This window comes from Grampus griseus (assembly GCF_964374135.1).
Source record: "Grampus griseus genome assembly, chromosome: 7".
NCBI lineage: Eukaryota > Metazoa > Chordata > Mammalia > Artiodactyla > Delphinidae > Grampus > Grampus griseus.
The window spans coordinates 61,092,162-61,115,990 of record NC_139001.1 but is presented as its reverse complement, the minus strand read 5'-3'; the positions used below and the strand labels follow the sequence as shown (position 1 = coordinate 61,115,990).

The window sequence follows — 23,829 nt, the reverse complement described above, 5'->3', positions numbered from 1 at the left end:
GAGAAAAGAGCTGTGTGCTTGTTCTTGACCTGTAAAGATTTCATCATGGAAGATTAATACTGATGCTGCGGCTGCCTGTTACTGGTTGTTTCTCTTTGCAGGTGCCAAAATCAGTCAGAGAACAGGATTTCAGTGGCAGAGTTGTTGCTATACTGTTATCTCTTCAGAACGGAGGCACAAGGAGAGATGAATGCCACATCGCAAGGAGCAAAGGAGAGAGAGAGAAAGAAATGGTGTCAGGTGGCATGTTGGATGCGATTTTTGTTTTAGTAGAGATTGAGATGACTGTAATTGTTTAGCTGATTCCTTCGGTCTGCAAAGATACACTTGTGTTGGTGCTGATGGTTCTTGACTAATCCTGTTTCAATTACAAGTTGGTTATGTTTTTCCAATAAAAATTTCTGACACTTATATTCAGGGCTTCTCTCTCTCTCTCTCTCTCTCTCACACACACACACACACACACACACCCCAAAACACATACATTAAAGCCAATCCCTACAATACTATCTAATATTCCATATTGAGATGTCAAATCTTCTATATGCATTCTCTCCAACTAATCAAATATTTAAAATCCAGAAAACAAAAAAATTTGAAGACTAGAAAATAAGGAGCAACACCTCCACATGTTGTTCACATCACAAACTTGAATAATAGCGGTGGCATGACATAGTTATTGGTCCCAATAACTTTCAAAATTCTTACTTCCTCTTTATTTTGGCATATTATGATTGGTAACTTGTATCTTTTAAATGATAATATGACTACGGAGATAATCTATTACAAGGAAAATGGTTTCTCAGGGATTTTTTAAAAAGTTGTTTGTGTTAGTTTAGTAACAATTCTTGGAAAGCACATCCACGTAGTTTTCTTCAGTTCCAGAATAAAGATCTGAACTATACAAACAACAACCTAGCAGAACTCCTCAAATCACAAAGATAAATGACTTTCCCATAACTAGAATGTATCAAAGACTGGTATCAAAACAGGATCAACCATAAAAGCTAACTGGTATGTGGTTTATTAGTTTCCTTAAATCCAGAGACTCCACATGTGGCACAGGTGCAATGGGATTTTAAATGGGATTTAGTTGCTCTGCCTCAAAGGAACAACTTTTTGAAGACAGGAAATTATTCCCATTGCAACTACAAGCTTTTAATGAGTGATAATTAAGGAAGTTTGTGCATAATTACTAGTAGCAAAAAAGTTATTTTTTAATAAGTTTTAGGAATAATTTGTACAGTCTCCATATACTTTACTGTATAGTTCTTTTCTGTTCTATTCAATTAAATCTTTAGCTCTATAAAAGGTAAAATTATACTAGAGTGTATTCACACATTTTAGCCTAAAAAAAGTGCTTTCCCTGTTGACCTTTAAAAATAAACTTAGAATGAAAAACAATGAAGCAGCTAATAATAAAGAAATATTCTAGTTGACAGAACAGTCACTAACAGGATACCCAAGGAAAGTAATATATAAGAGAAAGAAAGAAGTATGCATGTGTGGAAAACTTAACTGCTCTCCTTTATCTGCAATGAAAATGAAACAGCATGTTTCTGGGGGGAAAAAAAAGAGCAAACATTCACACTACTCTAAGAAACATGCAGAGAAAGCTACAAGTGAATTAATTCTTCTGAATACAAAAGGATCAACTTGCTATTTATCTACAACTAGAGAACTGTAGGAATAAAGCGTAAGGGTACTGCCACTGAAATAGGAGGGAAAAAAAAGAAATAGCAGTGAGAAAAGGTTCAAGTTTCGCTTTGCCAGTTACTAGCTGTATTAATTTAGACAAAGCAAACAGAGAAGATCCTGGCATTCAAATTTAACATTAATGTTCACTTTAGAATGGTTAAAACTTCAAAGTGAATAAAATGTAATATTATGTAATTCTCCTGAAATGAGAATTTGAATCATGCCTGATTTAGGCAGTGTGGAAATAAAGTGAATTTTGGTGAATGAGTGAGCAATAATTTCACAAACTGATTAATAACTAAAACAATAAATATTAAATAATCCTTGCTATATTAAAAAAAGATGATGCTGCATAATAACTTCCCTAATTTCAAAAGAAAATAAGCTCTTAAGTAAGTTTACATTTACTATTTGGTGGTTACCAGAAATATGTATTTATTTTAGCCATGGACTTACTGCTCAACTCTCATTTGTTACTCTATCACACTAACAGATTCATTGGATTTGGATTTATTATGTTTCTAACCCTACAGAATAGCACAGAATATGAACTGAATTTTATGATTTATTCAATGGTAAATATACTTTCTCATATTTCAGCTTCTCTATTCAATTATTATGATTATCTTTATGAAACACAATGCACATCATAAATTATTTATCTCAAGAAAAAGTAAATAGGCCTTCTAGTCTCCTATGTCCAAATGGTATGGGTTTTGTCAATGATGGACATTTTTTCCTTTGGTGTCAACAAATTTAATCTAATAATTCCATTTAACTTCAAGAGTTTTTATTAAAGGGAGACTAAGAGTCACCTTTGCTAATGCAGGAGTATGCTGGGCTTCATATCTAAACCCTAAGCTGATGTAGGTCATGATTAATTCCTATGCAGGTTACATGGACACCAAATACAGATCAGATCCAGCCTATGGCAGAAGCTATATAGTTACATGTCAGGGCATAGTTCATGTTGGCTTAAGATAGAGGTGATAACATCTTTTCTTTTAACTCAAGCTTGCTCTCTATGTGTTAAAAGTGTCCAATCTACCTGTGTTTTAGAAAACAAAATGACCTATTTTTAATGCCCTACTTTCCAACTGTGCTTTAGAATGCCAAATAACTTATTTTTAACACATGTAACTGAATGATTATTTTTAAATTGTATGACTCAAAAATTAATACCCAGTGGTAAAGCAGACAACTGCTATTTATTTGTGCTCTAAGGTGACACTACTTACTCAATTTTGTTCTCTGTGTGTACTACTAGCCACTTTCTTCATAATGCATTCATTCTCCTCACCCAAAATAGTCTTTCAGAAGAAAATGTGAGAATTCAAGACATGATAGTATATTTCAGCATTATTTCATCCACTCTCCCAAAATATTCCATGACGGAGATCAAAGAAAAGTAATGTTGTAAATTGGTTAAGAAGAAGATAAAGTTAGAAATCTAAAACTGCTCAGTAAATTTGATAAAAGCTGAAAAAAAATAAAATAGGAAAAAGATCATGGAGGGGACAATTATTAGAAAGAATGAGTAAATACAAAAAATGGAGAAGTCAAACACTGGGAAAGAAGATAATATGGAGGTTAGAAGAAAAGGTGTAGTAATCTACAACAGCTTACAACTGTTTATGTAGTATCTAGACATTTAAGTATATGTACCTCACTTACAAAATAGAAGTGTTTCAGAGAAATGAAATATTTTCAATGTACCAGGAAAGCTTTAAAATCAATCAACCACCCACCAACCAAAAATAAAAACAAACCCTCCTCTGAATCCTTTTAAGTGTTTTTGTAATACAAATAGCTGATTCCTAATTTAACTGCTTTACAATTTCAGATTTTATAATAAGTTTTCATAAAATAAAACATGTACAATCTCATCATTAGAAAGAGTAACTTTAAATTTACTATTATATGCGAAAATAATAACCCTCCAGTTAATTATATTCTTTAGTATCCCATTATCATGAGGCTGGTTAGAAAATAATTGATAAATGTTTATATGGGACATCAAACACAGGTCTCTATGAATTTATTATCAAAATAGCTTAAGTGGGCAGACAAATACTTGTACTAATTATGAACTACAAAATCCCCTCTTCCCTTCCGTAGTCCCATTACAACTCCATCGGATACAAAACAGACTGAAGTTGCCTACTTACACCAAAGAGCAAGAGAAATGTCAATAACTACAATAGAATACAAAAACAAAACAGCAGAATATAAATCATTTTAGAATTTACTGTTCAAGTAGTTTAGGTTGAAACTTTTCTGAGCAGGGGAATAGACAGATATGACATAATAAAGAACACTAACACAAATTACACATATATATGTGTGTGTATATACACATACACACATACATATGTACACAAAATATAATTTTCTTCTTTTCCCTGTAGTTAAATGGCAGGGATCTGAAGCATGGTGATAACATTCCAAAAACAAAAACATCTATAGTGAGATGGTAGCTGCTGCAAGAATGGGCTTCTCTGACCTACCTTACCCTACCCCAGGGAGATGACTTCATAGACACTATCTTTAATTAGTTCACTAACTCAGGTTTAGCTATTATTCAGTCTATTAAAGAAACGTAAGTAATGTGACAAGCAGAAAGCAGAATTAAAAAATTGGATCAAAGGCAAAGAATTTTATATCTGTCGGTAACTTCATTTTGAGGGGTAAAATCTACTCTATTATTTCTTTAAGTGGTTTGAACTAAAAAACAATGAACTGATTACAATTTCAGAGTTTACAAATAAGTACAAAGCTACACATTATAAAAATTTACTAATAACATATAACAATGTTTTTCTAAATTATATCACTTCATATTATTACTGATGATCAGGTTCTTCTAAATTTGCCAATGTACATATTTTAATTGAAACATTTAATTGAGCATTCAATATCTTCAAAGTTAAGCCAAAGAAACATGTTTGTTATTAATTTATACTTATTTCAATTTATTATGAAATGGACACAAACAATATGGAATCTTACATTTCATCTTATATATGAAGCATTTTTTAACAAAAAGATAGCATCTAACAGAGTAATTGTAAGAACCTGGAGGTCTGGCCAGGAATCATTCCTCCATTACAGGGACATGGTATCATCAGCATCTCAAATGTCTGTAAGTTGCCACAAGGTAAAGGAATGTTATTTTAATATATTCAACATAAAAATGCAACTTTAATGCCCCTCTTTTTTGGTCCAAAGTTTTTAATTTAAGTGCTTTCTCTCTTAAGTTTTGACTTCTTCAATAAGAAACTTATAACACAACTTTCCACAACCTCTGGTAAACTAAAAATCCAGCATATGCTTCACATACCTTTTTGAGATGTCCTAGTCTAAGTTTGAAAATTTCTTCCTGTTCATGATATTCTGCCAAAGTCAACCTGTCAAAATGGAATTGTAATTCTAGATATTAAGATTAACACTTATTATTTCTTATTAACAACCAACAAAAAATAAGATAAAATTAATCAAATGGAAATACTAAAATGTTGACAACTTTCAGCCCAAAATACATAAGCCAAAAGCATTCCTCAGAATACATCTTATTGAAGGTATTCTTCAGAATACATCTAATACTTACAGATGGAACAATTGACTGATTCATAAATTCAACAACTATTTAATGAGTACCACGAATCAAGTGATATTCTAGAATTTAGATCTTAAGGATACAATGAAAAGGACAGTTTCTCCTTACACTCTCGTTTGAACTTACACTCCGTAGTGGGGGTAAGAAAGCAGAAGAGAAACAATTTAGTCCAGAAATAAAATAATCCCAAATAACAGTAAGTGTTATGAAGAAAATTAGAAAGGGTGGTGTGATAATGACTGTATTACACTAACTTGCACTGAGTTTTAGGGAGGTAATCTTGATCTAAATATCAAAAAGGACCTAGGGGAGTATGTTCTAGACATAGGTTAAAGCAAGTACAAAGACACTAAGATAGAAACAGGTTGATATATGAGGAGAGGAAAAAATGCAAGTATCAAAACATAGTCAAAGATGCTGTCAGCAAAAGACGTAAAGCAGGGGGGCAGCTTCTGTATGGACTTTTAGGCCAAGCAAAGAATTTCATTTCACTTTAAGAGTACTGGGAAATCACTACAAAGGGAATCAGTCCAATTTGGGCGCTGGTTTAAAAAAAGAAAGAAAGAAACTAAGACATTTTTCCCTTCTCTGCTTCCATGTGCTAGTGAATAACTGAGATATAGGGATGCTAAAACTATAGTCAAACCATCAAATTATTAATAAATATAAACAGACATATTATTAATTTCAAATATTCCTATATAAATTTGAAAAATAATTGCAGCTAACCCTTGAACAACAAGGGTTTGAACCATGCAGGTTCACTTATACTAAGATTTTTAAAAATAAATACATATTACAGTACTACATGATCTGTAGCTGGCTGAATCTGTGGATGCGGAACTGCAGACACAGAGGCCAGCTGTAAAGTTATGCGCTCAATTTTCAACTGTGGGAGGGGTGGAGCCCCAACCCTCATGTTGTTCAGGGTTCAACTGTAGTTTAATGTATGTAGAACCATAACAAGACATATACATATTATAACATTTCCTAAGAAAAAATGATTCTGTATCATTAAAGTGAAAGGAAGAGAAAAAAAACCACTCAACAACAAAACAACTTCCATTTCATACACCAATATTGAAAAAATTGCTTTTATCTATCACATTCAAGCCGTTGTTTGTTTACTTATGTGTTCTGGGTGTAGTTGGTTAAGCTCCTAACCCAAGTATGACTTATTTACGCTTGGTGCAGGTCCCTCAGCAACATTCAGTATAAACGCTATTTCCCTTTAGCTAGATGCTAATTAAATTTACTAATTCTCAAGAAAGGGTATTCAAATGAAACAATAAAAAACCTCCAAGAAATTCAGTTAGCATTCCATTAGAAATATCTTAAGAGTGAAGAAGTAAACATTTAAAATTAAATCTCTCTACCCAGTCTTAGGTTAATACAATCACTGGATTTTATTATACTGAATATAGCTGTATAGTTGCAGCGGCTGCTTAAATTCAGAGAACTAAATGTTGCATTGTGAATGTGAAACATTCATGCAGATGGAATGAAAGAAGAAGGGGGTAAGGTGATATTTTTTAAAAATGAGGTTTGGAAACTAAAATTGATAATATCTCAACTAGCCCAGTAAAGTAAAGCCATATGAATTTTGGCAAATAGCTTCTGGATTGGCATATATGCCACCAATGGAAATCACCTGTATAAGAATATCATAACTTCCTATTCTTAAAATATGGTTTTAGGCCCACTGGTTGAACATAGGATGGGCTCAGAACTAATTTTTTAAAAATATGTAAATATTCTGTTTGTTTCTATACAGGAATAAAATACAATTCTATACTTTGGTTTTTACTGAGTTAAAGTATAGCTAAATTTAGTATTCATAAATTAAAATTCATATGACTAATTTAGTTTCTTAAAATTTTTGATACTGTATTCTACTAAGAAGTTTGGCTATCATGCAAAACTGTACAGCTACTACACACACAGATGGCTGGGAATTTCTGCAATTTGGAGGGAAGATATTTTGTCGTCTTGAGTTGGTAGTAGTTTTCAATAGCTACTTTTCTTCTGAGTTAATAATAAATCAATGTCAATTAACTCCATGATAACTTAGTTTGTTGAATACTGTTTGGTTAATCTTGTAGTATATAATGTAATGCATATTTGCTATTTACTAGTTCCAGTTGTTAATATGTTTGTACTGTGGTTCAAATATAAATAGTCCACATCCCTATAGCTAAAGCAAATGCACACAAATACTTCATTGAGTTCAAAAGCTTTGACCTCAGAGCATTATTTTATAGGTCTAATCCTAATATGAAACATACAATTCTCACTAAAGGTTAACGGTAACTTTCAGCAGCAGCAGCAGCAGCAGAACTTTGCTATTTCCTTACTGCATTTTGATTATTACTACTATAAAACTTCAAATAAACAGCAAAGAAAAAAATGTATATATATATTAATTTCTCTCTGCTTGGTTTTAAAGCATCAATAAGCAGATTTCATAGACAGTATTAAATACTGTCTATTTAAATACTGTCTAAATACTATTAAATTAAATATTAAATACTATTGACTTTCTTGGGCAGTGACTCTTAACCATTTTGCGATCATGGATATCTAAAAATTACCTAGGGACTTCCCTGGTGGTGCAGTGGTTAAGAATTCACCTGCCAATGCAGGGGACACAGGTTCGATCTCTGGTCTGGGAAGATCCTGCATGCCGCAGAGCAACTAAGCCCGTTCACCACAACTACTGAGCCTGTGCTCTAGAGCCCCCAAGCCACAACTACTGAGCCCGCGTGCCACAACTACTGAAGCCCGCATGCCTAGAGCCCATACTCCGCAACAGAAGAAGCCACCACATGAGAAGCCTGTGCACTGAAACAGAGAGTACCCTCCGCTCGCCGCAACTAGAGAAAGCCCGCGTGCAGCAATGAAGACCCAACCCAGCCCAATAAATAAATAAAATTATATTAAAAAAATCAGATGTGTTTGTATACACCAGCAATTGAACAATCTAAAAAAGGTATTAAGAATACAATTCAATTTATAATAGAATCCAAAAGAATAAAATACGTAGGAATAAATTTAACTCAGGAAGTGACCTGCACACTAAAAACTACAAAATATTGCTAAAGAAATGAAAGCATACTAATTAAATGAAAGGACTTCTGTGTTCATGAATTAGAAGACCTACTATTGTTAAGAGGGCAATCCTCCCCAATGTGATCCACAGACCCAATGTAATCCTGATCAAAATACACATCACCCATTTTACTAAAATGGGAAAGCTGATTCTTAAATTCATATGGAAATGCAAGGGTCCTCAAACAGACAAAATATTGAAAAAGAAAAAGTTAGAGGACTTACACTTCCTATTTCAAAAATTAAAACAAAGTTATATTCATCATGGCTTCCCTGGTGGCACAATGGTTGACAGTCCGCCTGCCGATGCAGGGGACAGGGGTTCGTGCCCCGGTCTGGGAAGATTACACGTGCCGCGGAACGGCTAGGCCCGTGAGCCATGGCCGCTGAGCCTGCGCGTCCGGAGCAGCCCGCATGCCGAAAAAAAAAAAAAAGTTATATTCATCAAAAGAGTGTGGTACTGCCATAAGGATAGACACATACTGTATGATTCTTTTTAATGAAGTATCCAGAAGAGGCAAACAGACATAGAGAAAACAAACATAGAGAAAGCAGATTATTTGTTACCAGGAGGATGTAGGGAGGGAGGCATGGGGAGTGATTAATTAATGCGCATTAGGTGTTCTGGGTGAATAAAGTGTTTTGAAACTAAAGGGAGGTTGTGGTTGCATAACATTGTGAATGCACTAAATGCCACTGAACTGTATGTGCTTTTTTTTTTTTAAATAAATTTATTTATTTTTGGCAGTGTTGGGTCTTCGTTGCTGTGTGCGGGCTTTCTCTACTTTCGGCAAGCAGGGTTACTCTTCGTTGCGGTGCGCGGGCTTCTCAATGCGGCGGCTTCTCTTGTTGCAGAGCACAGGCTCTAGGGCACGTGGACTTCAGTAGTTGTGGCACGCGGGCTCAGTAGTTGTGGCATGCAGGCTCTAGAGTGCAGGCTCAATATTTGTGGCGCACGGGCTTAGCTGCTCTGCGGCATGCGGGATCTTCCCGGACTAGGGCTTGAACCCGGGTCCCCTGTATTGGCAGGCAGATTCTTAACCACTGCGCCACCAGGGAAGTCCCTGTATATGCTTTTAAGTGGCTACTTGTATGTTATGCAAATTTCACCTCAATTTTTTTTTTTTTAAGTATCACTGGGGAAAAGAAACGGGGGTGTGTGGGAAGGATGAAATTAGTCTGCTTCTGAAGAGCCCAATGTTCACAATAGAATAAAAACTGAATTGAGAACTAACGACTTTCACCAAGTGCCAGTGTGGTGTGTAGAGTAATGGCCCCATAAAGATGTCCACATCCTAATCCTTGGACATGTGAGTACGCTAAGTTACACAACAAAGGAGAATTAAAGTAGCAGATGGAATTAAAGTTGCTAATTAGCTGACTTTAAAATAGGGATTTAGGGACTTCCCTGGTGGTCCAGTGGTTAAGACTTCACCTTCCAATGCAGGGGGTGCGGGTTCAATCCCTGGTCGGGGAGCTAAGATCCCACATGCCTCGTGGCCAAAAAGCCAAAACATAAAACAGAAGCAACATTGTAACAAATTCAATAAAGACTTTAAAAATGGTCCACATCAAAAAAATCTTTACATAAATAAATGAAATAGGGATTTATTCCGGATTACCCTTTGGGGATGTAATTACAAGAGGCCTTAAGTGCAGAGAGAAGGGCAGACATCTCAGAATCACAGTGACATAACATGAGAAAGACTTGACTTGCTACTGCTGGCTTGCAGATGGAAGGGGATCACGAACCAAGCAATATGGGCAGGGCCTCTAGAAGCTGGAAACAGCAAGAAGATGCATTCTCTTCTAGAGTAACACAGCCCTGACAACACCCTGACTTTAGCCCAGGGAGACCCATTTTGGATTTGTGATCTCCAAAACTGTAAGATAATAAATTAGTGTTGTTTGAACTCACTGAATTTGTGGTAATTTGTTACAGCAGCAGTAGGAAACTACTACAGATCTTGGTACCTGGAAATGGGATGTTCCGATAATAAACACCTAAAAATATGGAAGTGGCTTTGGAATTGGGCAGTGGGCAAGAGGCTAGGAGAATTTTGAGGGGCATGATTTAAAAATAACCTTAGACTGCCTTGAACGGACTACTAGCAGAAATACGAATGTTAACAACTCTGCCAAGTGAGGATGCAAGGAATTCCACGAGGAGCATAGTACGGAAAACACAAACAGCCTTAGAGAACACCTAAATTGTCATGAATGGACCGTCAGTAGATAGTAGAGGTGCCACTGGTGAGAACTCAGAAGGAAATGAGAAACATGTTCTGAAAACTGGAGGAATCCTTGTTATTATGAAAGAAAGCTTAGCAAAACTGTATCCTATAGTTATGCAGAAAGCCAAACATGTAAGAAATGAACTTAGGAAATTTCCAAATAGAGTGTTGAAGGTGTGGACTGGTTTCTTCTCACTGTTTATATTAAAATGTAAGAAGAGAGAGGTAAATCAAAGGGAAGAAATGTTCAACCAAAAAACCCCCCAGGATTTAATGTTTTAAGAAATTCTCATCTTATTCAGAGTACAAAATACACCAAAATTGAGATTCATGGTCAAAGCTGCTCTTAAAAAGAAGGATGTCTGGACAACCTTTTGCTAATACTCCAGAGAAGTCAGAGTATTCATCACATAAACAGTCTTTAAAAAGATGAAGTGGGTGACTCATAGATCCTCTTAGCCTTCTCTGCAGAAGCCAAAAATAGCGATGAAATTATCTAGAAAAGAATCATAGAGGATCCTCTTGTCTAATGGAGTGAATCCTTGTGTCATACATGAAAGATCCACAAGATTCTTGGAAACTTTATACCAGCAGAAACACTACCAGCTTAGATTTTACAGGAGAGAGTACAAAATGAAAGGCTGCCAAACACTCAAAACTCTACAAACAAGAAACTGGTTGAAAAAGCTACTCAGCAACAAATACACGTTAACCTTCATGAAAAAGAAATCTTCATGAAAAACACTCAGAGGACAGAAACTTGCAGAGCCACATGCTATAGAAAAATTATTACCAGAACTTGAAACCAGAGTTTGCCAGGATGGATTTCGAAACTGCTTGGGATCAGTGACACCTTTAATATTTTTCTGTTTGAACGGAAAATGTCTCTAACTCTTAACCTATGCCTGTCTCCATCACTGTATTTTGGGAAGAGTTAACTTGTTTCTTGAGGTTCACAGATTAAGAGGAATTGTTCTCAGCGTGGATTATACACAGTCTCACTCATAACTGATTTAGATAATGAGATTTAGAATGTTTAAATTAATGAGATTTAGATAAGATTTTTAGATGTCGAATGAAGGCTGTAATGAGGTTGAGACTTTGCAGATAGGACAAATGGATTTTCCATGTGGGAAAGATGTGCATCTTGGGTCAGAGGGCAGATTGTATAGGTAGAATAATGACTTTCCAAAAATGCCACATCCTAATCCTCGGGACTTGTGAATATGTTTAAAGGCCAAGGATTAAATGGGATTAATATTGCTAATTAGCTGACCTTAAAATAAGGTGACTATTGTGGATAATACAGCCATGAGTACACAGTGTAAAGAAAAAAAATTTTTATCTGAAGGAAGCTGGGAGAAGGCACAGAAGAGGTAACATCTGAGCCTGGTTAAACAGGAGCAGCAGAAAGAAGCCAGGAGGAAGAAAGAGGGCACACAGGGGCATGGTGACCCAGAAGCACAGCATGTAGACGTGCAAGCAAAAAGAAAAGCCAATGTATACTGTAGATTAAAGAATTTATCTTCTAGTGTTTGCGAAGAGTTTAAAGACAGATCAATGCTGAATTTTATATATTTTGGCATCTATTAAGATGATCATATAATCTTTTTCTTTATGTAGAAAATTACATTGATTTTTCTTATATTAAACCAACCTAGCATACCTGAAACAAATCAAACTTGGTCTTGATAAATTATCATTTTTATATATTATCTGTTGGGTTGCTAATATTTTATTTAATATTTTTGCATTTACTTTTTAAAAAAATTTATTTATTTTTAAATTTATTTATTTTTGGCTGCACTGGGTCTTCGCTGCTGCACGCAGGCTTTCTCCAGTTGCAATGAGCAGGGGCTACTCTCCGTTGTGGTGCACGGGCTCCTCACTGCAGTGGCTTCTCTTGTCGCAGAGCACAGGCTCTAGGCACATGGGCTTCAGCAGTTGTGGCTCGCGGGCTCAGTAGTTGTGGCTTGTGGCCTCTAGAGCAGAGGCTCAGTAGTTGTGGTGCACGAGCTTAGTTGCTCCACAGCATGTGGGATCCTCCCGGACCAGGGATCGAATCTGTGTCCCCTGCACTGGCAGGTGGATTCTTAACCACTGCGCCACCAGGGAAGTCCTGCATTTACTTTTATAAGCGATATTAGACTATAACTTTCCTTCCTTGTACAGTCTTTCTTGAATTTTGAGAAGACTGTGCTGGCCTACATAAAATAAGTTGGAAGTGTTTCTGCCTTAGCTGCTCTTCAAAAGTTTTTAAAAGATTAGCACTATTTCTTCCTTAAATGGTTGGTAGAATTCATAGATGAAGTCCTCTGTACCTGGAGTTTTCTATGATCAAAGATTTTAATTACAGGTTAGATTTCTTTAACAGTTACAGAACTATTTGTTTCTTCTAGTGTCAATTTTGTTAAGTTGTATCTTTCTAGAAATTTATCCATTTCACAAAAATTTTAACTTTAAGTCATTTACAATATTTTGTTTTCCTTTAAAATATCTGTAGGCTCTGTAGCAACATTCCTTTTTTCATTCCTGATAATGGTCGTCTTTTCTCTCTTTCTTGTTTCCAATTTTATGAGTCCCCCTCACCCACAAAAAAACCCCACACACCTTTTTTGGATTGGTTGATTCTCTATATTGTATGTTTGTTTCCTGTATCAAAATTTCTGCTCTTTTCTTTCTTCTCCTCCTTCTTTAATTCTGCTCATCTTCTGACTTACTGAAATAGATGTTCAGTTTATAAAGTCTTAGTCTTTCTTCTTTTCCTATATACGTATATAAGGCTATAAATTTACCTCTAGATATTGTTTCAGATTTATCTCACAAATTTTTGCTGTGTAGCACTTTCACTATCATTCATCTAAAAATATCTTCTCATTTCCACTGAGACTTTTGCACTATCTTTTTTGTTTCTGATTTCTAGTTTAATTCCACCGTGGTCAGAGAACATATTCCATACGATTCCAATCCTTTAAGTTTCACCCATGAGTTCTACCGAACATTTAAGGAAGAAACAATGTCAGTCTTACATAAACTCTTTCAATCCTTTGAAATTTGCTGAGGCCTGCTTTATGACCCAACATGGTCAATTTTTATAAAAGTCCACATTTAAAAAGAAGATACATTTTGCAAATGTTAGGAGGTTACATATTCATTAGGTCAAGTCTGTCAATCCCACCGAATTCTTCTATACCCGCACTATATGTTGTTTTATATTGTTTTATTTTTATCTACTTGTTCTCTGTGTGTGTGTGTGTGTTGAAATCTCCCATTATAATCTGTGGATCTGTCCATATCTCCTAAAAGTACTGTCAATTTTTTAATCTGTCTTGAGGGTATGTTACTATGCACACTAATTTAGAATTATTGTATGTTCCTAGTGATTTTAAACTTTTATAGTTATGAAACAATCACCTTATTTCCTGTAATTTTTTTTGCTTTAAATTTTACTTACTGTGTCTGATATAATACAGCTTTCTTTCAGTTGATATTTGCCTAGAATGTTTTCTTTCTTAACTTTTATTTCTAATATATTTTTTCCCCCTTTGGCTGCTTTTGAGAATTTCTCTTTGCCTTGATTTTCTGAAATTTTATTAACATGTGTCTGGGTGAGTATTTCTTTATATTCATCCTACTTGGAATTCTCTGGCCTTCATGAATCTATAGACTGATCTTGCTCATCTGTTTTAAAATATGCTCAGTTATCTAATCTCTAAACACTGCTTTTGCTCCATTCAAGATTGTCTTTCTACAGAGTCAGCTGACTTGTCAATAGTAATAATTTAAGTCAGAAGACAGTAAAATAGTATCTTCAAATAACTACCAACCTAAAATTCTAAAACCAATAAAGGTACTTCCCTGGTGGTCCAGTTGGTAAGATGCTGCACTCCCAATGTAGGGGCCCCGGGTTCAATCCCTGGTCAGGGAACTAGATCCTGCATGCATGCCGCAACTAGAGTTTGCATGCCACAGCTGAGAGTCTGCATGCCACGATTAAGAGTCTGCATGTCACAACTAAGAGTCCCCATGCTGCAACTAAAGATCCCGCATGCCCCAACTAAGACCCGGTGCAGCCAAAATAAATGAATTTTTTAAAATAAATAAATAAATAAAACCAGTAAAAATATTTCAAGAATGAAGGCAAAATAGTTATTTTCAGACCAACAAAAACTGAAAGACATCACTACCAACAGACCCACACTAAAAGGAAATTTCTAAAGGGTATTCTTAGGCAAAAAGATCTTACTTGAGGTAAAATCAGAGATGTAGGATAAATGAAGAACAAAACAGTGATAAACACATAGGTAAAGTTTAGATGAACACTGACTATACAAGACAATGTCTTTGGGTAGGAGTGTGTGTGTATATATATGTATGTATATAAACACAACATACTTCTAATACAGGAAAAGAATCAAATAAACAAAAACTAAGCAATCCAAGAAAAGGTAAGAAAAAAGGAAAAAAGGACAGAGACTAGGCAGGATAAATAGAAAGCATGAGAAGAAAGATGAGATTTAAGCCCTAATAAATAAGTAAAGTAAATACATGAAATTAAAATGGATTAAATTCACCAATGAAAGATTTTTTCAGACAGGATTTTTTTTTTTTTTTTTTTTTGCGGTACGCTGGCCTTTCACTGTTGTGGCCTCTCCCGTTGCAGAGCACAGGCTCCGGACGCACAGGCTCAGCGGCCATGGCTCACGGGCCCAACCGCTCCACGGCACGTGGGATCTTCCCGGACCGGGGCACGAACCCGTGTCCCCTGCATCAGCAGGCGGACTCTCAACCACTGCGCCACCAGGGAAGCCCCAGACAGGATTTTTAAAACATCAATTACACATTTGTAAAAACCCAGAGAATATACAACACCAAAAGTGAATCCCAATGTACACTACAGTTTGGGTGTCAATGCTGTGTCAATGTAGGGTCATCAATGGTAACACATGTACCACTCTGGTGCAGGATATGCTGATCGTGGGAGAGGTTGTGCACGTGTGGGGACAGCAGGTATATGGAAACCATACTTTCTGCTCAATTTCGTTGTAAACTAAAACTGCTCTAAAAATACATCTTATTACTTAAAAAAAGTCAGTTATGTTAATTACCAGAAACAAGCAATCAATCAAATAAAAACTTCATGCTATATAAAATATAATCGAGTTAAAATTTAAGCTTTAAATGAGAAAAGAGTGACCTCTAAAACTTCACTCATATAAAACATAAGGTAAAATATTGTTTACTTTGCAATCATCCTCCATGAAACACAAAATATACAGATAAAATCAAAACAATTTAAAACATATTTAACATGAAGTCAAAATCTTGATTAACATGTATTAATAATATACAATTCAAGCAAGGATCATTTAGACATTATCCACAGCTAATACTAGCTGTGCAAACTATTTACTCTGAATAGTAAGTCTTTGTGACTAAAATGAGAAATTACTACCTAAAAAACTTGACTAAATCTTGCTGGTAGTTAAAAATTAGTTAAGAGCCAGGAACCATGCAAGTACTTTATAAGCATCACCTCAAATCATCCTTTCAACATTATGATGTAGGTACTTTCACAAGGAAATGGAGGCTCTAAGAAGTAAAACAGCTTACCAAAAAAACAACCTGGAAGAGTCAGGGCTGGATTCCATATCTGTCTGACTACAGAGCTTAAAATGCTAACCACTACACAGTAGTGACTTTATTTTCTATATTAATTTCTTGATAGAAAAATAATGAAAAATTCATGATCTCTATTCTAATAACTATGCTAGATGTTCTGCACAAACAGGGATTCAAAAGAATTTTTCAGAAGACAGTTGCAAAGTATGGCTGCTAAAATCAAATTAATATATATGAATCAAAGTGCTTCTGTGGCTTTTTTCCCTATTTAAATCTATATTTGTATAAGGATGCAATCTAACTGCCATGTAGTATTACTTCATTTGCCACTCCAGGAACAGACAGCAGTGTAAGTTCGAAGTCAACATATGCAATAAAATGGGATGGCAATGAGACAAGTCTACGACTAATAAACTATAGTTAGGGCTGTTAGCACCCTAGAAGACAAGTCGGAAGCAAAATACCTGTGGCAAACTAGACAAAATGGCCTTCTGATAAGGAGAAAATAAAATTCAATCAAATGCTTATGTACTCTAATTTAGTATTTACTGACCACTTTCCATATGCCAGGAACTGGATTAGATATTGGGAGTATAGAAATAAAATAGTGAGATAAATGTTACAATATTGACAGGCATGTACAAAAGGCACCTACCTTGAGGGGAAATGGGAAAGAAACTGGGAAGAAAAAAGGTCACAGAGGATTTCCTATGGAAATTGGCACTGGAGGCAAGACTTTAATGATATTTAGGAAAGTGAGACAGGTAAAGAAAGGCAAGGAACAAGATGTACAAAAGCACAGAAACAAGAAAGCATAGTCCATTTAGATAGAGACCTGAGTTTAATATAGGATGCATAGGGCAGACATTGGAGAATGAGAGAAAAAAGAAGGCCTATAAAGGGTTTTCATGAGAGTGAATTTTATCTTGAAGGCCAGTGAAGGAGGTTAAACATGAAAATGACACGATGAGATATGTAACAAACAGTAATTTAAGTTTAAAAAAAAAAAAGAGAGATGCGGTCCTATAGTAAGATAGTGGTAATGAAGACTGACAGATACAAAAATGTTATGGAAATAGACACAGAGAACAAGGGAAAGGCAAACATCTAAGATGTTTCTAGTGTCATTAACTGAGTGAATGATGATGCTGTGACTGAATACACAGAGGGCACTATGGCAATACCTCAAAGTGCTAATTAACTCCTATCCTTCAAGGATCAAGGAAAAGCTCTCAAGAGGAGGAAATATCTAGTATGGGATTTTAAAGATGAGCAGAAATTAAGACAATGGGTTCGAGTTTAAAACTTGGTGGTGTACATATATACACTAATATGTCTAAAATAGATAGCTAATAAAAACCTGTTGTAAAAAAACCCAAAACAAACAAACTAAGTGGTGAGTGGGAGGCACTGGTCAATGCCAAAAGATGAGGCTAGAGAGGTCAGAAGCTGCCAAGTCAGAAGTGCTTTTTGGATGATATCACTCAAGCAATGGAGAGCTATGTTAGGTTTACAAGGAAGAAAAAGAAAGGACCATATTTTTATTTTGGAAAAAGAGATTCTGACTACAAGTTGAAAATGGATTCAAGGCCTAGACCAAAGCTGAAAGGTGATGGGGTGGGTAGGGGTGGGGAGAGAGAACTCAAGTAAGAGGTGGCAGGGGACGCATTTGAGCTCTAGAAGATTGGGTGTCTACAGGAGTGGAGTTAAGCTAACACACACTTTCTCCTGTATAATTGCTCACATACCCATCTACGCTTTTTAAAGCAACAAATTTACTAATTTATGAAAAGTAAATCGTTTGTTGTCATTTTTTAATATCAAGAGCCAAAGGATTTAATTCCAACTTACAACAACCCCTCCAAAAATTAGGAAAGGCTTAAGGAAGTACGTTTTAGACTTTAAAATATAAGATTATCATCACCTGTTTATTAATAGAAAATAAAATGAAAATGGATTAAGAAAAATAAATGGAATCTTGATCAAAAAGCTATGAGTGACAACCAGAATTCTGGCACATGGAACTGCGAGGATGGTGGTACCATGTACTAATTGAAGTAACACGGGAGGTGGCAAGGGGTGTGTGTGTGTGTGTGCGTGCGTGCGTGTGTGCGTGTGTGTGTGTGGTGTCTGTGTGGAGAGAGAGAGAAAAAGGGGGTGTCGGGGGGACTGAAATGGGAACGATAAAGATACACAGTTTTTATTTTGTGTGTTTAGTAAATACAGTTTTGAACAGGCTGCATTAAAGGCTCTCGTGAGGCGTTTAAGTACCAATATCAACTAAGCAAGGATATGACATTCAAGATTGAGATACAAACATTTGATGATACTCAAGAGAGAAAAGTGGGCTGGAGACAGAAGTTTGGATGTCAGCAGGATATACATGCTAACTGAAACCCTAGGAGTAGCTAATACTCAAGGAGAATACATAGAGTAAGAAGTAAGATGGCCTAGGACAGATTCTTAAAATCCTACATTTTACAAATTGGTAAGGTAAATGATGTCCGAAGAAGAGACTGAGAAGATGTAGCCAGATGAGTAAAAATGAAAGTTAGGAGAACAGGTTATTTCAAAAACTAAGGCAAGAAAGAGCCTTTTGGGAAAAAGTCAACAGTATCCAATGCTGCCAAGTTAAAGACTCAAATGTCTATGGTATTTAGCATCAAGGAAATAATCTTTAAAAGAATAATTTCAGTTAAGAAAGGAGCAATTTGGAAAGTGAGGCAGAAGAGACTGCAAGCACAGGCAAGTCTTTCAAGGAAACCTAGTTATAAAGATGACAGAATATGGAGACTGGAGGGATTTAAACTGAGGGAGAATTACTTTGTTTTGTTTTGTTTTCTGAAAGGAAGGAACCAGTAGAGAGCAAAAGGCTGAAGATGTAAAATAAAGGAGGTATCAATAGAAGAGGTCCCTGATGTAGCAGGGGATGGGCTTCAAAGCATAGATGAAACATTATTTCTCAACAAAGGAGAAACATATTAAATATAAAACGGAGGGTGGGTGTATGTGTCTTCTACTCACATAAACTTATATGAGGTCTTATAGAACAGAAAAATTATATAAATTAGGTTGAATCTATACACTGAAATTCTAACAATGCTGTTTTCTGTGGGATGGGATCAAGGTCTGTACTGTTTCATTATGTTCTTTCATATTTTCTGAATTTCCTATGATAAACACATAATTTTTTTAAATGTCTTTGACTTTTGAATTATAAAAAGTAATTCATCATTAGAGCAGAAAACCTAGAAAACAAAGAGAGGGGAAAAACAATACCTATAACCTCTGAATGAGCTGCTTTCATAGGTTGAGATTACTTAACATTCTCTCAGAAAAAGGAACACTAATAGGAATGTTGAATTGGAATAATCAATACTGATAACTGACTCTATCATTCAGACATGGAAGAAAAAGTGGATTCCAGCCTCTTCTTAGCTACCTAAGTCTTCATTTTAAAAGAGGATTAGTAAATCTCCACTTAGGTAGAATTCAGATTGGGGGCTTATTATTATTTTAGAAGTAAATTTTTTCAATACTGTCTTCCTTCCTGGCCATAATGATTTTTACTACTTACTTAAAAATAACATCCATTACTAACATTCATGCTCACTGGAAACAATTTAAAAACAGGAAAATTAAAAATGCAGGCTTACAGTTGTGGTAAATTTGGTCTAACAAAGGGATCATTTTCTGCTCCATTGACTGCTTTGTTTTTCCTTTGTTTTGGTTCAGAATTGGTAGAGGGTGCCTGAGAATTATTAGCTGTGGGAGGTTTGCGTTTGGCTAGAAGTTTCCTTTGCCTTTCAATATCTTCCCTTTGCTGATTCACCCATTCTTGTTGCCTGCATAAAAATAAACGTAAAAGAAAATTAACCTTCCATTTCTTTTCACAGTTAAAACATGAAAATACATTAGTTAAACATGAAAAATCATATAATATAAATTTGTAACCTTATGGTCCCACCCTTGTGAACCAATACTTTCGCACTGTCCACATCCCATCTGAAACATTCATTTCTGAATAAAGTCTTCCCTAAACCCCCTGAACTAGAAAAAGATGTGTTGCCACATATAATTTCATAGTACCTTGTAGCTCCCCACCTCCTCCTTTCTAACAAATATTCCTACAGACACTTGATCAGAATTTGTCTGGTTAGACTAAATCACTCCATGAGAATAGAGACCACAACTACTTTATACCCTAGTGCCCAGCACAGTGACTGGCACATACTAGGCATTCAATAAATATTTGTTGAATAAAATAAATGAGCTATTAAAAAAAAAAAGAACAGAGTTAAAGAGTAGGTTTTATACATGTATCTCATTACTTACTGTTTAAAGAAAAACTTACAAAAGACAAATGTGAATTTAATAGTGTTATTTTCTAAATGTATCTCTGTCAAATTTTGGGAATGGGTAGGTGATATTTTGAAATGAAACAAAAATTGACCTCAGAAATTTAGGAAGAAAGAAAGAATTCTGACACTTTAAAGAGAAAATAGCAAGAAAAATTTACATAGCTTTGAAAAATGGGCAATTAATATAAGTAAAAATATTACTGCTTCCAACTGAAGCTTTTAAAAACCATCCATCATACAACATCTTAAGCTTGTTCTAATATAATTATGTTCTCTCTTAGGTCACTTCACCACACTAGGAAAAAATTTAAGACTCTACATGGTGGTGATACTCAGATTTAGAACAAGTCAAATATTTCAATTCCTTGCTCCCCCGCCCCTATTCAGACCAGAACTAGAGAACTTCTACGCTGCTGATGAAGAATTGGTTTTACATTCATTTCCTTGTCCTATGGTTCTAGCCAGGTAGTAGCAGAACATGGTAGGAGGGAAAGAATCAAGAATCACCTAGGTAAAAGAGTAAAACGGTGGAGAAAAATCTCAAGAATAGCAAAGTTAGAGTAAGACTTTAATCCAGTTTTCTCCTTGAAGTGGTTATAAATAATTTCAATTTATTTAAAAATTAATTTTAAAGCTAGTTTCAGGTACAATCAAGATGTTATTAATGAAAATAAACAGCAATAACCTACTGAAATAATGAAAGGAAAGAATTACTGGAATGGATATGTATCTAATCCCTGATTATTCAGTAATGACCTAATTTTAGAGATTATCAATATAATACTACTGGGCTTCCCTGGTGGCGCAATGGTTTAGAGTCTGCCTGCCAATGCAGGGGACATGGGTTTGTGCCCCGGTCTGGGAAGATCCCACATGCCACGGAGCGGCTGGGCCCGTGAGCCATGGCCGCTGAGCCTGCGCGTCCAGAGCCTGTTCTCCGCAATGGGAGAGGCCACAATAGTGAGAGGCCCGCGTAACGCAAAAAAAAAAAAAAAATATATATATATATATATATATATATATATATATATATATATATATAAATTACTAATTTTTATTTATTTCTCTTCTCATCCTCCAACTACTTTGGGTTATATCACAGATATATAGCTTGATATATACTGATAAATATCAACTGCTTGATATAAAATATGTATATGTAACAACATACAGTATGCCCTCAGTAAATGATTATTAGTAATAAGAAATGCAAGTAATTTTTTAAAAACTAGATTACTGCTTTATTATAAAAGGATACAACTCAGAAATAGCCAGATGGAAGAGATGCATAGGGCAAGGTATGGGGAAAAGACATGGAGTTTCCATGCTCTCTCTGAGCCTGATACCCTCCCCAAATCTCTACATATTCACCAACACAGAAGCTCCAATTTTACTCTTTTTTTGACAGCTCAATGGAGAAATTTTAACAACCGGCAGAGTTTATATTTTAAATTCATATTATTAGTTTATATTTAAGGTTATATTATATAAACTTCTCTTTTATTCATTACCAGGATAACTGTAGATCTGGGTTTAGTAGCTCAGAAAAACACTCGAAAATTTTAAGTTCTATCTCAACTGTATTTCCTACTCTCCATTTCTACTGTTAATATTTTAGCTCAAGCCTTATCACCTTTCATTTGGATGCTTCTCCATCTGAACTGTCAACAATCTATGTTCTTTCCAATATTATTCCCACATCACCACCAGCTCCCTTTCTAAAACTCAAATCTGACCCCACACACCACACATAACACTGTAAGAGCTCCCTATTATCCACAGAATTAAAACCCAAACTTCCTACCATCATAAAGACACTGTCCTTCATTATAGTATACCTCACACCCAGCACAGTTGTGTTGAACAGAAGCTGGATAAATCAACTGAGACAGAGAGACCATTCTGGAGATAGAGAGAAGACCATTCTGTGCTTAAGTTCTGGGAACCAGTGTTTGAAACAGCAGTGTTTAGGTGATACTATGTGAAATAAAGCTTTGCCTCCATTTTCCATTTAACTGGACTGACTCTGGGAAAGCTGATTTAGATGGTGGCACCACTCTTGCTTTAAAGGTTATTAAAAGTTTTCCAGCTAAAAAAACCCCCAAAAAACAAAAGGAGGAGCATAGATCCCGGCTCAACACATAAACAGTCAACCTACCCTTAGCTACAACCATCTGAACTCAAGAAAACATGGCAACAACGATTTCTCCATTTTAAAGTTGACCTCAGAAGTGCTAAAGCCACGTGCTCAGTTCAACTGACTTATGAGTTACTATGTCTGAGGCTGCAGAGAAAATGTTCGTGTCTTTTCCATAGGAATAGAGAGCAGGCAAGTGCTGAAGTAAGGACTGGGGAATGGGGGTCGGGGGTGGGGGGGAGAACTAAGCAGAAAAATCCCAAGATATACAGATATAAATCTTCCAATGGAAGTTCAAACTTTTAACAATTTCCCTCCCAACTAACCTATAAAAAGCTAGGTCAGTTTATGTTCTGGAAAAGTCATATTTAGAATAATACATCATACTGTACAGAAGAATGCTAACTAATCAAGAAGTACGCTAAAGCTAAAATTGTAATGCCTGTTCTATGTTCCTTTCAAATGTATTAAATTCTGATTTCAAAGAGTAGTAAGGAGTAGATGTAGAACATAATTCCAAATCTATAATCTCTGAAAGTAATGAAAACCCAAAGGAATACTAAATTTTTTAAAATGTAAGAGTGACTAACTTTACAAGATTCTGAAATGCAAAACCATCTGTCCATTGTTCAGTAAATGAAGCACCATGTCTAACGGTCGTGAAATGCCCAAGGCGTAATCTGTCTTGCATACTCTTCTCTCTGCTTGACAGTTTTTCTTGTGTACTCTGAAAAGAGGAGGAAAAATCATCACTCAATTTTATTAATTTAAATTTTAAAAGCATACAAGGTAAAAGGGGCTAGTGAAAGGAGAGGGAAAATGTACTGAACTTTTAACTTACCTTTTCGATAAGTAGTTTCTTGCTCATTGATATGCACTTATTTAATCGTTCTTTGTATTTTTCAAGTAATTTTTGTTGTTCATCTATCTGCCGTCTGAGATCACAATTAGCCTACAACATAAGTAGATGATGAAAAAGGTCTACAATTTGTGTATATGAGACATTTAAGAATATTTATACATTTTGAACAAATTTCATAAAGGGATTAATAA

At 35.4% G+C, this 23,829-nt stretch overlaps 1 protein-coding gene across 1 annotated transcript in view; it reads right to left on the bottom strand.

The window, feature by feature from the left end:
• The window catches only part of TLK1 (tousled like kinase 1), a 152,672-nt gene that overhangs the window by 25,834 nt on the left and 103,009 nt on the right, over positions 1 to 23,829 (bottom strand). The window contains exons 9-12 of the mRNA XM_082658810.1: positions 23,618 to 23,728; positions 23,367 to 23,503; positions 19,935 to 20,123; positions 5,039 to 5,105 (exon numbers count right to left, since the gene is read on the bottom strand). Coding sequence (XP_082514936.1) covers positions 5,039 to 5,105; positions 19,935 to 20,123; positions 23,367 to 23,503; positions 23,618 to 23,728 — 504 coding nt within the window. The remainder of the gene's footprint in view (positions 1 to 5,038; positions 5,106 to 19,934; positions 20,124 to 23,366; positions 23,504 to 23,617; positions 23,729 to 23,829) is intronic.